The sequence below is a fragment of the Columba livia genome, chromosome 8 (genome assembly GCF_036013475.1).
Source record: "Columba livia isolate bColLiv1 breed racing homer chromosome 8, bColLiv1.pat.W.v2, whole genome shotgun sequence".
Taxonomy (NCBI): domain Eukaryota; kingdom Metazoa; phylum Chordata; class Aves; order Columbiformes; family Columbidae; genus Columba; species Columba livia.
Genome location: NC_088609.1, coordinates 29,075,281 through 29,091,205, shown reverse-complemented (window position 1 = coordinate 29,091,205; position 15,925 = coordinate 29,075,281). Strand labels below are relative to the sequence as shown.

The window sequence follows — 15,925 nt, the reverse complement described above, 5'->3', positions numbered from 1 at the left end:
ATTTCTGTTGCAGCACTCAAAACCAGATGTCCATGTTGAAGCACAGACCCCTTACTAGTTTGAATATCAAGCTCAAGCTTGAATGCTGCTGTCTGCATGGCATTCCTTGAGAGTCATGTCCCATTGTCAAGTTTAAAGTTTTGTGAGTGTTCATCAGTATAAGGCCAAACCTTGAATAATAATTCAAGAGCACTTCACAGCTAATAAAACTGCAATAGCTTCCTCTGAGAACAGAGAATACAGCCCAGAGGCCTCTTAGCACATCCCTTCCCTCCAACAAGAAGCATTTGGTGGTATTAGCATACTACCTGTTTATTCAAGGAGATGTACAAAAAGTTCAGTTAACAGTCCTTTCCTTTGCAGCCAACAGCTGTGTAAATATTATCCCAGTCTCTCCTTTGACATCTGTCTAAGCCTCAGTGCAAAATGATGCAAATGGAGCTCAACACTCCTATAGCCCACCCTGTGTCCTACACACCTAGGACTGAACACCCAGCTTCTCCTGTGAGAGCTGTGATGACAGATGGTGCACCCCTGAAGTGACCTCATTTTCTAGAAATAGCCTTAGTAAGAATTTCCCAGATTTTAACCATAGAGCTGAGTAAGATGAAAGCTTTGCGGAATCAACATACCAATATTTGCATGACAACCCTAAAAAAGCGGCCAAAAGACAGCTCTGTATGATTTACAACTGCTGCTCCGCATAGTTTCTATTTTGATTGGGCAAGATGAAAAGTTGTGTTGAGTTTTAGAAACTTCTCCTCATCTCTGCTTTCAAGTCAATACACTTTTGAAGGCTATTTGCCTTTCTCATTTTCTCTGTGGTAGTTAAGGAGATGAATTTCTTTCTGTATGCACCAGATATCACTTACACAACGGGACAGAAATATTGATATTTTTATATTGCACAGTGGGTCACATTTATGAATTGATGCATGCTTCATCATAGCTCTAAATAATGAAATGTTTTGGATAGGCACAAAGGGCCCAAAGCTGTTTGCCTGAGTACCTCCAGGTTCCACTGATCTCCCTTCTGAATTTCTTACGGTCTGATTTTGAAAAGGTAGAGGTTTGTCAGGATCAATGCTACCCACCAAAATGATTTATTCAAGACAAAAAGTAAGGCAAAGCCTCTACCATAACATGATTTTCCCCCTACTCATTTTCCATCACCACAAAGAACAAATGCAAGTCTCAGAGCTCCTATTTAGGCCTGCAGAGCTTAGCTGAAATTCTTTTTCAGTTGATGACATCCTGAAGAGTTTCTCTGCCATTTTTGTAGGGCCTCTGATGTTTACGAGATCAGTGATGAAGACCTTCATGCGGTGCCGAGATCACTGCTGCAATAACTTGCTGTCCTCCACGACATTCCTGACACAAGCTGTGAGTCAGGGCTATGCTGGCCTCAGCCCATTTGAACTTTGGGGATACCAAAAGCCATTATAATTCTAAGAGAGCAGTGAGGATCACCAGGCTCTCTCCCAACCTGGGACCAAACATGAGAAGACAGAGCAATGGTCCTGGAGATAGACCTGCAGCCCCTCTGCATGGATAGCGCAGGAGAGAAGCAGTGGTCTCCTGGTGTAGGATGAATTCACTTTTTCTCTTGGTTAAATTTCCTTGGTTAAATTTCTGGGAATAAAAACTGCAATATTTCAGCCTAATTTCACATTCTTTAAAATTGAGATTCAGATGCTTTTACCCAAATAAGTACTAAATAATATAAACATGCAAGTCACCATCTCCGCTTATGTTCTCCCTCACTGTAACTTATGCAGATTGCTGCCTATGTGCATAGCTTTCATTACAAATAAAACATAAAAGCCAAAGCATATCCTGAAGAGCTATTTTTCTTTATTGCCACACCATTACACGAAGCCTACTAACATAAACAAAGATTGGACTTGGCTGTTTTTGAACAAATAACCATTTATTGTCAAGACTTTTCAGGAGCTTTCATTTCCCTTTTTGAAAAACATGATCTTGTGCCAACCTAACAAATGTGTGACATTAAGTAATAAGCAAAATAATGGGACACCCTGCCACACTAGTTTATAGACAACTTTAGACTGCCACAGTTGTACAAATCTAAGCAAAGACAGAAACCCAGTTAAATAAAGCAGACAAATCAAAAACCCACCAGTTGAGACCCTGTGGGCGTAGCTGCTCTTCCTAAATGCTACAACTGGCCTTTCAAGCAGAAGGATGCACAGGAATAAAGGTCCAAGGGCAAGAGCTGTCCATGTGCTGCTCTCTCCTCCCCGTCGCTGGAATAGCATGTGGGGGAGCACAGCCAGAGAGCCTTTTCCCTGTGCCATCTCCTGGCACAGCAGCAGAGAGCACAGGACAGAGCTGTCTCAGCCTAAAATGAGCAGCCACGAGCGTGGGGGCAGATCAGAGCAGAACCCCCCGCGCCTCTGCTCTGACCGCTGCGCGGCCACAGGTGAAGCTCTGGCCAGTGGTGCTCGTTGAATGTTAATTCCACCAGAAGCTTCCATTTTGAAGTTATCGCGAATCTCTTAAACTTAGCCCAAAGTAATCACACAACAACCTATCCATTAGACAATGAACAGATATTATTCAACTTCCTTGTACCACGGTGAAACAGCCGCTTCCTTCCTGTCAGTGATTGTGCTGGTGATTAACTGCGCAGTTCAAGGTGAAAGAAGAATGCAGTTCCAGGCGTATATGGCTTCCTTTAACCTCAGCAAAATACAGTGCCAGATATTTCAATTAGTGTGTACCAAGGTCAAAAAATCAATTTCTTATCGCCGAAAAACACACATACTGTAAATTTCATTTTCAAACCATAATCTCTAAATTAAATCTGTGTACCTAAAAAATATACAGTGCAAAATTGCAGTCCTTCAGCCCCCTCCTCCTCCTGCAGCCGAGCAGCATTTTCACAAACATCACCTGGCTTTGTGCTCTATATTTAGAGCACAATGTTTGGTTAGATTCTAATCTTCTTGGAGAATGTCATTATCTCTTTCTTTGGCAAATAGAGGCCCAAAGTGTCAATTACCTTCTTAAACTCTTTCATATACGCGGGCCTGAGCGGGGTTTGATATTCTGTCTGCCAACAGCTCAGCCGGCAATTTTTCACAGTCATACACAGAAAAATTGTTCACCAGCGTATCATCCTAGACAAATTACACATTTCAAATGAAGTTACAGACAACTTCACCACTCCTGGCTAGTTTATTCTGGAAGAGGAAAACAAACCAACAAACCAACCCAAACAAAAATAAACCTAAAAGAACACTTTTTTTTTTTCTGCTATTGAATTCTATGAGTTATTGAACAGAGACAAAAGTAAAATCAGTATAACAGACTGAAAATCTATGTAGCTGCACAGAAATTACACTATTGTCTCTTATGTGTGTAATTCCTTATGATACTTTCCTCGTTACATGGGTAACACTAACATTATAGCCCCAAAGGCAGCTGCAGAATCCCACAGCTGTAGCAGGCTCTACAGTGTGCAAACCGAGGTACAGAAGATCTCTCAAGGAAGTAGAATTCATCAAAACAATTTCTTTCCAATAAATCCTAGTCTTTTCTTAACAAAAGCTAATTTCAGAATGCATAAACCTGACAATTTTGAGTTTGCTTTAAATTTTTTCACAGAAAAGTTTGCTTTTTATTCACATACCTACTTATGCATAGGTCCCTGTGTCCACATTTGTGTACATTTAGTGTACATGTATGAGAATACATGTTCTGGAAATATCTTCCATCCTTTTACTTCAAACCAGCAAGTGAGAATAATGTGTTGTTACTGTTGGACCTTTTGGGACCACTTCAGATGCTAAAGATCCAGGAAGTGAATCATATCTCTGGCAGACACAAAGTAAGCAGACTCTGAGATAATAAGTTTAAAGCTCCTTAAATGAATTTTCCCACATCCTCTAAACATGTAACATATTGATTGATTCTTAGGACCATAAAGCAGGATGAAAAGAGTATTTTCTGAAGAAAGGAAATTAGCATTATTTGGCAAGGGTTAAAACACATTTTTGAATTAAACAAATAAGAAACCATCCATGTGCAGCTGATCAGCTTGAAAGTTTGGGTACATTTTTGAGAGAGACAACTAACTCCTTTCCACCACATAATCTACACATATTTTTAAATCTTCTTAGATGGAAACAGGACTAATTTAAAAGAGAGACTGGATATGATTAAAGATGTAACAAGAAGAAGTTTTGTTTCTTCCTGACCTGTTCACAAAATGCATTACTGTATTTCAGTCACGCTCAAAGTACTGTTTCAAGAAAATGTAAACAAAAACATGGAAAAAAAAAGATAGAGCTGCTTGTTTTTTTTGGCTCAAATTTTGAATGTTATGAGTCTATCATGGGTTTGGTCCAAGGCTTATTAAGATCAGGGTCAATCTTACACCTTATTATAGTGGGCTGTATCTCTGGCCCAGGCAAACTGCGTTTTCTGGCAGTAGGAACCCTCTGAAAATTTCTGTCTTATTCAAGTGAGAAACTGGAAGGGATTTTTTCATATGAGTGAGAAAACTGGATTTGGCACTTTGCATAAAATGCTTCAAGTCAAAAATTCATGGACTCAGCCATTTATAGGAGTAAGACAATTGGAATAAGACAGCCTCCACTGTGTCTTATTCAGCAGGATCATATTGTTACTTCAAAAATATTGCACTGCTTTCCATCTAACTAATGTTCTCATGCATCACCAGGCACTGTTGTAACACGCTCTCCCCTTTCAAATTTCCATTTCCTCTTAAAAGCTTCAACTAAAATATACTTTCAATAGTAGCTAGTTACAATAAGCAATTTCAGTTATAAAAAGTAAAGTCAACTCTGCAAAACCACTGTTTTGACTACTAGTGTTAGCCAAGGGTATGGCTATTTTCAGGAACATAAACATAGCTCCATCCATTACGACTGGAAGGCAACCATGCAACAGCTGGTTAGTCCCCAGCAGTCTACACACATCACAGCCATCAAACCCCTCCCAAATTCACAGAAAAGTGTAACATCTTGCACATTAAAAGGTAAAAGCTATACATAAAGCTGTAGGTCCCCAAATGGCCAGGAATCTGCTGCATTAATCTCTACATTAACACCCAATGTTTCCCAGGCAAGGGGACTGTCATGCACCATAATATAAAATCCTCCCAGATAATTTGTCCAGGCTTTTCAATTCCATGATCTACCTCCAGTTTTAATCTGGAATGTGGGACCAAGATACCTCAGCTGAGTAACGTTGCACAGCTCCGCAATGTCTGCGCTTCAAGAAAAAGCGAAAAATATTCAGTTACATTACGACTGATGAAGACGTGGAAGGGAAGAAAACATTTTGTCCCCTGGAGAAGAACTCTGAAGGCATGGGCTTAATTAAATATAATACCTCCATATGTAATAAACAGGTTGGTGCCTCCTAACACGTCTTGGGATCACCATAAACCAGACATGAAACCTGAAGTAGGAATCCTGAATTCAAAGACTTCTGCCCTTTCACACAGCCCATGCTCTGGTTTTACCATGTTCCACCCTGAAATTGTGTAAAAGGTCCAGCAGAATTTGGAGGCAAAGCAGGAGAGACAGGGAGACACAGGAAGAAGGCCGAAAGGAAAAAGGGTGAGAGAAGAGCCCAGAAGCTATGAGGAGTGTGTCAAAAGGGCTGGGAATTTGTGGTTTGCTTTGACCTCCTGCTTAGCACATCCCAAATTTTCCAAGCTGTCACCCGCTGTGTTGAGCCCTGTTATTAGTGTTTGGCTAAGGCATATCTTTCTCCTGCTGTGCTATGCTAGAGCAGCTGCAATTTGCCTTTTTTATAGCTTGTGGTAACTGATAGCAGTGAAATGAATTTAGGAAGTGTGTGGATTGGATCTTCCGTATCAGTGATTTCAGACTATTTGGTAAACACAGAAGTGACATGCAGTGATGTATGCCTGCTGGTAACACAAAAAACTTCTCCTCTGGTGAACTAGCATTTGGATTAGATAGTTTTCTATTGAAGGACACTTCTGGATAGAGTTAAATATTATACACAACGGTTTTACAGGGTCATGTTAATGTTAAAGGTAAAAATTCCCTCAAAACTATACACTGATTGGGTGCTTCAGAGTGGCAATGGTGACACCAGTGAATCAAAACAAATTCAGTGACTGCAGTAAAAGCTGATGGTGGGACACAGCGATGTTACCTTAGAGCAAGGAGGTGATGTCTCACAGGAAAGCACCTTTTTACAGCTGGCAAAAGCCAGGGAGTTAGTCGCATGACCTTCACTAAAACAAGAAAATATGTTTGTGTTCAGATATTGAGTAGGCTTTCAATTTTATTCAGCTGAGTTTACACAAATTGCCCTGTGTTCTAACAGAGATTCTACATTTTGATATAAAATACTACTTTGCACTGATGTATTTTTTGCCTCTAGCAAATGATAAATCCTCCTACACTACACTTCAGAAAGAGAGTCAGTGCCTGATAGTCTATGTCCCTGCTCACTATTTCTGGAAGAACTGTAACTATTTTACAAGTAAGACTGATTAATTTTGTGGTATAATTTTCAAACGACATTTACAAGGGAATGTTGTGTAGGGATATCTGGGAGGGATATTGTGTTCAGACTTTTCCTGCTTGCCTGCCTACCCTCCTGGAACAAACAGCACTGCTTCATTTTCCTTCCGTATTTTACAAAGTTAAAGTAAACACTGCGATCACACTGTTTACTTTAATTTCCTACAGTGTGCCAGCAAAACAGCAAATTGGCAGTCACCAGTCAAGAAGTAGCCAGTATTAAAACAGCAGAGCTGCTTAGGAAAGCATCGGTGATGCCAACTCATTCTTCCTTCTGTTTTAAAAATAAAATATTGGCTTCTGTGAAGTTTTACTTCCACCCCAATCTTCTCTAAAGAATCTGAAATTGTGTTTGTTTCCTTTAATTTGCTTTTGGAAGAAAGCTGGGTTTATGAGCAACACCTAATTTATATGGTCAACACTTTTTATATGAAGAAATGGATTTAAAATAGTGGCCAATATATGCTATTTATCTGTAAAAAATCCATGGCATTTTTGCACAAGAGGGAGTTGTCTATAAATCAGTCTTATCTGCATATATTCTTATTTTTATGCCAAGAGCTCTAGTTGTCCTGTTTCAATTAGGTATATGATAATGTGAAGCTAAAACCTCATGCATTACATTCAGAATACACATCTGTTCAAGAACAGAGTCCTAAAAGGCAAATAGTTACATTTTCAGAGGCCATTCTCTTTTATCTTATACTACATAAAGCAAGGAATATAAATACAAAATAAGTAAGAAGCACGGGATAGTATTTTGTACCTCAGAGGTATAAAGCTTGACAAGGTGACTCATTTACGGTTTTCTGGAAGATACTATACAGAAGGAATTTATTGCTATGTAAGTTATAATTCCAATCTATAAAAGAGGCCAAATCCTACAATCAGTTATTCTCCTGACTATGTGCATTTCTGCACATATTCTTGCTGAAGACAATGAGATTATGAAGAGGATTAGCTTTTTGTTAGACTGGCCAAAGTATGCCTTTGCAAAGTCCAAAACATGACCTAATTTAAAGTGGTTGAAATCTTATGGGAAAGATTGTAAGAGGATAATTATTTTAAAAGCCATGACTTTGACACCAGGAAATTAAATTCATATCTATATGTCTTTATCTATACACAGCAAATCCAATAATCTTCAGCTTTCTGCATTCACTTAGCCAGCTGGCAAAGGGAGCAAAGTAAAAACTAACAAACCCCATTCCTAAGGTATCCTGACATCACTGATTCATGATTCATCAATAATGGTGCTGGGAAATAAATGTAGCAGGGCATTATTGCCTTTTGCAGCACAGTAAACTCAAGGGAAAATGTCTAAGTGTATCACATTGAAAAGACAGAGCTAGCAAAATAACTTTAACAAGTATTTAAGAGGTGTTACAAGCAAGTGAAAGTAGAAAAACAAATGTAAACCTTTTAAATACAGTGAGAATGTTCCTATAAATAAAAAGGGACAATTTCCAGCTACACAAGCTTAAGAGGACTAACCTAAAATCTAGCATTCTCTGTTGTTCAGCATTTTCACAAGGAAAAAGAAAGCATTGCTCGTTCCAGAACAAACTCTCAAAACAACCACTGTTCTGCTTTAATTGTCTATCAGGATAAGCACTATGAAGAAGCTGGTTCTACTCTATGCAAAATTAATAATGTTGTTGACAGTAATTATGACTTTCACAATCTATCTAAATAACTAAAAGGGCAAATATGTAAACACAAGGTACTGTCTATACTCTTTAGAAAATGATTGTATTAGCACATAATTGATGATCTCCTTTGAAGGTGACTGGACTACCCATTGTAAAAGTCGAATAGTATTAACTACAGGAAAATAAGTAGCTATCTCCAGAACAGCAGATACACCTGCTGCTTTCACCACACAGGACAGCAACACCTAATACATCATTAAACAACTGAGGCTTTGCTTTATGTTTTGGTAGCTTTAAACTGTTTATGATGGGGTTCAGCCTATATTTCTAATCCTTTTTAGAGCCTACCCAATTAAAGTTCAGGTTACTTGTTTATGCTATTAGAGGACTACTGCACAATATTAATAATGCACCGTGTAACATGCTGCCCTAGAGAACCATCGTCTCTCTTTGAGGGGCAATAGCCACATTGTGCTGATACAAGCTTTGCTGCTTAGCTGGAGGGTAAGTGACTTTGGTGGTTGTTGAGGTATTTTACCAGAGAAAGTATTGGTCTCCTGACATGAGGCTTGCTTCAAACGATTGCCACTTAACTGCAAAGCACCACAAATACATGTAGTAACTGGTTTGCCTGGACTGACATTGGAAATTTTATTTTTAAGATTATGCTTCCAAACACTTAGTATAATTATTAATAAACAATTAATTAATTCACAAGATTTGTGAATGTATGTTTCACTGTATTGAATTTTCTTTAAATGATTGATAAATGTTTTTATTAATTTTGAATGTAGCTTTCCCCAGAAAAAAATACAAGAAAGAAAGAAAGAGAGGAAGAAAGAAGGAGATACTGTATGAGAAAAAAGAACATGGAAGGTAAGATAAATCCATCCTCACACAAGGGGATTTAATAACATCAGCAATGTCAGTGAAGAACAACAGGTATCTTCACTGTAAATTTAATTGATCACTCATAATCACAACTTTCTAGAAAAAACCAGACAATGTAGAGGACACCAGATCATGGCAGATAAGCAAATGCTGGTTTGATTTGTTCTGGGTAGTATTGCTAAACATTGACTTGTTTTTCTTCTTTCTCTGCATTATCCACAAGTGTAGGCCCTTGACTCTGCGAACATAATGTGCACTTAACTTTCAAATCAACCATCCTACTCATGATGGTAAAATTGAATTAGTGCAAATACAATACTAGTGTGGTGAAGGCCATTTCTTCTTATTTTCATTTGACCAGTTCAATAGACAAATAATGATGGACCTATATTTAGGGCAACGTTAGCATTGAATTTAAGAAATATGTTTAGTGACTACATGACACGTGATGCAAAGAAGAGGCTGAGGAGAACAGTGTTCAGGCCTAAGAAGAGAAGGCAAAGAGGAAATCACATTGCTGTCTACAGCTACCTAACGGGGATTCATGGGGGTTTACAGAGGAGATGAAGCTAAACTATTAATAGAAATGTACAATGGTAAGTGCACACGAGAGGCAAAAGTTACAAGCTGCAACAAGAGAAACCACAAATAGATATGAGAAAAAAGTTTTCAATATTATAGTAGTCAGGCTCTGGAATAGGGGTCCAGAGAAGTGTGCAATCTTCATCCCTGGAGATACTCAAAACTCAGCTGGAAAAGGCCATGAAAAACCTTCTCGAAGTTGGACCTGCTGTGAGTGGGGAGCTGGACCAAATGACCTCCAGAAGCCTCTTCCAAACTAAATCTACAATTTTGGTGACTCTTTATTGTTTGTTATTTTAGCCAACTATATTTTTCTCCAAGCATTCCCAGCTTACAAAAGGGTAGGCAGGAAAAAAGCAAAATCCTCTTCACATTCTTAATTTTCCTAAAACAAGCACACTTCCAAGTATACCATGGCAAATGAGCCATAAAAATCCAAACTAAAGGTGGGTCACTTACCTGTGCTCACAGCAAATCAAAGTGCCTCTGTTACTGCTAAATTTCCCAAGATGCATGAAACACATAAATCTAACCAAACGGATGGTTAATATTAATAACTGCTTCTCAGGACACTGAAAACTGACAAGATTCATATGAATTTCAGCCTGCCTGCAGCTGGGCATAGCTATATCTAACAGTGGAAATAAGTACTTGAGCTATTCTTAGTGGAGGACGACTCAAAAATGGAGGCATGGAAAACATCTTTTTCCTTGGAGGATAAAGGCATCTAGAGGCAGACGTCTCCATAGGATTTCTGGCATATTTCCCTTGCAAATAGCTGTAATGGGAAAGTTAACATTGGCTTTGCAAGCAGACATGTCTCTGTGGCACACCACACATCTCCTCAGTCTTCTGGACTAGCCCAGGAGCTGTGTTATTTGTCCATGATCAGCTGCTGGGAAGAGTGACCTATTGTTATTTGTGTGTGGATGAGATGTGAGGGCTGTAAAGTGGCAGTCATGCCAACTCCAAGCTTCAGAAGTCCTGAGTCACAAGGGAAATTGCTAAAGCTGAATCAGAGAAGACACATCAGCATCTCTCATGGAAAAGGAAAGGAACAAAACTGAAGCTGGAAAACAGGTCATACCCAGCTGGGATGCATGGTGTGCTATACTAAAATACTGGGTTGAGGGAAAGTTGTAGAATTTCTCAGAAACTTCTAATGTTTTTGGCTTTGCAAACATGTTAGTACAAGATGTGACATTAAGTTTAATCCTTGAGCCAGCGGGCTCTTGCTAAGTTTTTCAAGCAAGCACGTAACAGACATGCATATAGGTGAAATCTGTTTACCGTAACAGAACGTTATGCCATTTCCTGTATATCCTTGGGAGCAATAGCAGCCTGTTGTCCCACCCTGAACTTCACACCGGGCGTCTTTGTGGCATGTCATGTTGCAGTTTGCAGAGGTACAGCCACAGTCCAGCAGACTGGAAATCAGAACTGGAGCAGAGGAAAATGAGACTTATTTGTTTATCTAAACACCCAATTCCAAGCTCTAAAAACAGATCTGGGCAAAAGATGCCCATAAAATTGGTGTATTCCACTAAACTTAACATCACACTCAGCTGTATCGCAGGACGGGGCCAGGGCCACCAACTACGGGGACTTTGGTAAAACCACACAGGGGCTAGAAACAGCGGACACTGTGGATTAAAAACTTGTGTATGTGCTCAACTGGTATAAAACTGGTAAACAGTGTAGAAGTTACTCAGTGATCCAGGGAAAACATTTGAAAGGCTTTCAAAGCTCTCTAGTACTTTCCAGAAAAGCACAGCCATTTATTTGCACTTTGAATTATGTATTTAGTGTTATCCAAGCCACCCTACACCCTTCCATACTGTGTAGCTAACAGATATGCAATGGTCTGAGAAACTAAACTGACATGTCACAGTATTTAGTGCATTATGGCACTAGAGTTTAAAAACTTGTCCAAATTATCTAATTTCTTAAAATACCATTTCCATGTTATGAAAGCACTGTCTTTTTTTTCTCCATCCACTGAATGATTCCTAAACAGTATAACTACTTTCCCATTGTATGACTGCTTATGGTTTTCAGCACAAAGGAAAAAAGAATCTCCCCATTTGAGAAAACTAATAGCTCACTGAATAAATTATACCTATTCTGTAACAGGTTAGAAATGAGGCAGTTAACTCAGAGGGGAAAGTAAGTTTTTTTACCTAGCAATTTATAAATTGTTATCAGGACATAACTAACGTTGCAGAACACAAAGCCCTTTTTGGATGCTGTCTTGCCCTGTAGTTCTGCTTCACCCTACTCAACTGTTATTGTGGATCTTTGCTAGCCTAGTGTTACAACCATAGGTTTCATTGCTTCAGGAAATCCCACTGAGGCATTGTTTTCTCAGACAAATTAAAATTTCATGAAAAATTAAAAAGACTAAAAATTACACAGAATTTTTTAACAATTATATATAATCTAAATCAATTTAGGGATCACCCAATTTCATATTTTCTTTCTGTTTTCGAGGAGACTACCTTCCAGAGATTAAAACAAGAACCTATGGGGTTCCGCTGTCATTTTACTGTTTATGGCACGTAAAATCTAAAAATCTCCCAAGCAGATGGGGTACGAAAAAAAGACAACCGACCAACCAGCAGCCCCCCCCCCCCCCCCCAAAAAAAAACCCAACAACAACAACGAAACAAACAAAAAAAACCCACAAACAAAAGAAACCAATACAAAACCAGAAACAAACAAAACAAACAAAAAAACCCCACAAACAAAAGAAACCAATAAAAAACCAGAAACAAACAAACAAAACCCAAACCCACACAAACACTCAGTGTTTCTGGTTTTTACAGAACAAAAGCCACCGTGAGATAAAGACTGGCATTTGTGATTTTGGGGTGATCCTAACCATGCAATTACGAAATCCAGCAGCAGCACTAATCAAAGCTATGGGAGCTTTCAGTCCCACATGCTCAGCAGCTTTCCACCATCCAAACACACTAATTCCTCCCCCACCCCAGCACCGCTGCCCCATAGGTCTCCCTGCCAGAACCCCACTCCCTTCCCACCTGCCGCTTGCTCCCCAGGGAAGGAGATTTCACCCACCTAGGAACGGGAGCAGTTTCATTGGTGATGCTGCTGCTGCGCGGTGCCCGGTGCAGAGTCCCTGTTTCACAGAAAACACCTCCCTGCCTTACAATGTGGGACTATGTGCAAAATACGCACACATGCCTATCAGGAAAGCGACGTCCGGGTGCAGGCGCTGCCCTGACGCTGCTCTTTCTCCTGAACTTCACGTTTCCAAAAGCTCCCAAGACTCACAGGCAGGACAGGGAGGGTCAGCATACACTGAGGACCTGGTCTTCTGGTAAGCAGGAAATAAATGAGAAAGTACAAGAGAAGCACGAGCCTGGGTCTTGCACGGGATATTGGAGAAGATTCAGGGGTGAGGGGGTTAGAGGGGAATGGGTTAAAAGAGCTTTTTGGGAGAGCACCTGGGGCAGGGAAGGATGAAGGTCGAAGGGGTGAGCCACAGCCTGCTGGCAGGAGTAAAGGAGAGGCAGAAGAATGGTGGAGCAGGTCAGGGAGGGTGAGGAAGAGGTGGAGGAGATTAGTAACTAGCTCAGGGTTTACAAGCTTGGAAGGAACTGTCTACAAGCTTCCTTCCACCTTTTCCTGGTGAGCTGCATGTATGTGAGCCCCAAGACCCATGTTTTTGGAGACAATCTTGGCTGGCTGTAATCGTTTTTCCTACTGCTTTCTTCAGTTTTGGGACAGATCCTTACTGCAGCCTAGCAATGTGGCTTTAAGGGTAGTGGCCTGTGAGGAGGTACAGGAAATCCACTGAACTCTGCTTTGTAAGGAAAACAAAGATGTATACGCAGGGAGGAAAGAGGCAGGAAGGCAATTGTATGGCTAGGAATCTCAGGAGCCAAAGAAAACGAAGTTTCTATGGGTTTATGGGACCGAAACAGGGTGTTGTATAATAGGACATACACAATATAGTGAATTTGGTAAACTGTTTGCGTGTCTTTGTGTTAAATGTGAGAACAGTTCTCATTATAGCATCCTAATTGAGGAGACTTCAGCATGTACTTATATTATGCATGGACATGGAAACATTTTCTCTAATCTTGTTACGGATAATGTGCATACCATCACTTCCCAGCTTCCTGGAGATGATGACTCACATATTGAAGCACTATAAAACTGAAGCATTGATATATGTCTGTCTTTATAGCTGGAATCAGAGGGACATGCACAAAGAAGTACACTGCTGGAAGAACGAAGAGTATCTCTAAACTAAATAAAATGGACATGAGGCTTTGGAATGTTGTTATGATAAAATATCTCATGTCTGACTAGAAAGTTTTGAAGTTGGAACTTTCATAGGGAACTGATGGGAAGACATCAGCCTGCTCTTAAGAATTATCTGTGGATGTGGACACATTTTTTCTAAACTTGTTAGGAAATATTTGCCCACCATCATTTTCCAGCTTTATGACTGCTGCTGGCTGGAGTTCAACAGGTTAAACTCTACTCAGGCCAAGGAGGTGTGAGGCATGTAGAAACAGCACGTAGGTGTCTGGCTGGCACAAAGTACTTCTGTAGTACCTTGGCAGAGAGAGAGGAAGCTCCAGCAACCGGATGTTAATTTTCGATGACCCACAGAATAATGAACAAAAGGTCCAGGTGTAGGAAGACTGTTTGATTTTGTGAGGGGGGGAGGTCTTTAAGGGGAAGAGAGGAAGGACTAGGAGCTAGTTTGTTTTGTTAAGTTTTCCCGTAATCTAATACATGGGGACACGGAGGAACAGAAAGCCAAATGAACTGAAGGGAGCTTTGATCTACATGTCCTGTCCTTCATGCTGACACGCGCTGAATTCCAGCAGACTAATAATGGCTGGGTTTGGAAAGCCTATAATGCAAAAATTATACCTTATTTCCCTGGGTTTTTTCACTCACCAAAATCAAGCTAAGAGGTTTTTAACAGTAAGCAAGTAGAGAGAGCAAGAATAACCTAAAATTCAGGTCTTAAGAGTTGGAGACATAGTTTTGAAAAGTCAAAGACGTGTGTTTCAATTTATCTAGACATAAGCTTTCTGCCAGGGGTGTTTGGATAGACCGGTTGGAGAGCAACTTCATGAATCATAGTGATAGTAAATTGGTAGCAGAAACTTTACTTCCTTTTCTTATTCAAGGCCTAAGGACACAGGAGAAATAGAGGATGACTCAGAAAAAGACATAATTTCACTATGAGAAGACAAATGCCTTTTTACTAGAAAAGCACAAGATAATTTGCTTTTTAGTAGTCAGTGGTTCAAACTACCAAGGGGCGATGCCAATCACATCAGGATACCTTCCATCTGGAATAGTATTGCTGAACTACTTACCCCACTTACAGTTATAGTGGACAACATCAAAGCCAGTGCACAGGTCCAACTGGCAAGTGGTTTACATTTGCGACCGGCAATGGGTGAGGAGGGAGCACATAAAGAAGAAATATGTGGAAGAACAGAGCAAGGACAGAAAACAAGAAGGTTAGGTCAAGAGGAACTCTGGGTGATAAAAGGAGCTTTGATCAGATTTAGAAGGCAATAGGGAGACAGTGAAGAAGAGGGATTTAGGAATATCTTAATGAGATCTCAATACTGGGAGCAGTGGATTACTTTTGCATTAGACTACTTTAAAAACTGGCTAATGTGAGTGTCAGTTAGAGGCTGAAGACATCAAGGTCGCAGTAGGCATGGATGTGGAGAAGGATGGACCTGACAAAGACTGTATGGGGAAAATGAAGAGGAAATGGGAGATTTCTGAGACATTTTGGAGATTAAACCAGGAGGATTTACTGATAATATCTATTGGCATATACGGATAAGGAGTTAAACAAGTGGAGATGAGCAGCTATACACATGAGAAAGCAGACTCTTTCCAATTTGTGCTGTCAAAATTTTCAAAAGATTCTGAGAAAATATATTGAGGTGTCATAAAACAGAACTATTTATGGGCTCCTGTCTTTATGAGCAGGGAGGAGAGGTATGTGTAAGCATGCACATTCCTGGAAGACTGGAGAATATGTCTAAACTAATGTGGAAAGTCGGTACTGCAGAATCCATCCCTGTTTGCCTCAAAATAAAGCAGCATTAAAAAATAAATGGTTTATGGAAAATACAGCCTTTCCATTTTAATACATGGGAAGCAAAGCCCCAATTCTATATTTAAAATTGTTCATTTTATAAATGGGCTTATTTATCTTTGCAAGTCTGAGTTAGG

General features: G+C 39.8%; 1 protein-coding gene across 2 annotated transcripts in view; it reads right to left on the bottom strand.

Annotated features, from left to right (window-relative positions):
* Positions 1-13,497, bottom strand: part of ADGRL4 (adhesion G protein-coupled receptor L4) — a 74,779-nt gene extending 61,282 nt beyond the window's left edge. For both annotated transcript variants that reach the window (XM_005507904.3, XM_005507905.3), the window contains exons 1-2: positions 12,758-13,497; positions 10,970-11,119 (exon numbers count right to left, since the gene is read on the bottom strand). In XM_005507904.3, coding sequence (XP_005507961.2) covers positions 10,970-11,119; positions 12,758-12,779 — 172 coding nt within the window. In that variant the 5' untranslated portion in view covers positions 12,780-13,497. The remainder of the gene's footprint in view (positions 1-10,969; positions 11,120-12,757) is intronic.
* Positions 13,498-15,925: the final 2,428 nt, after the last annotated feature.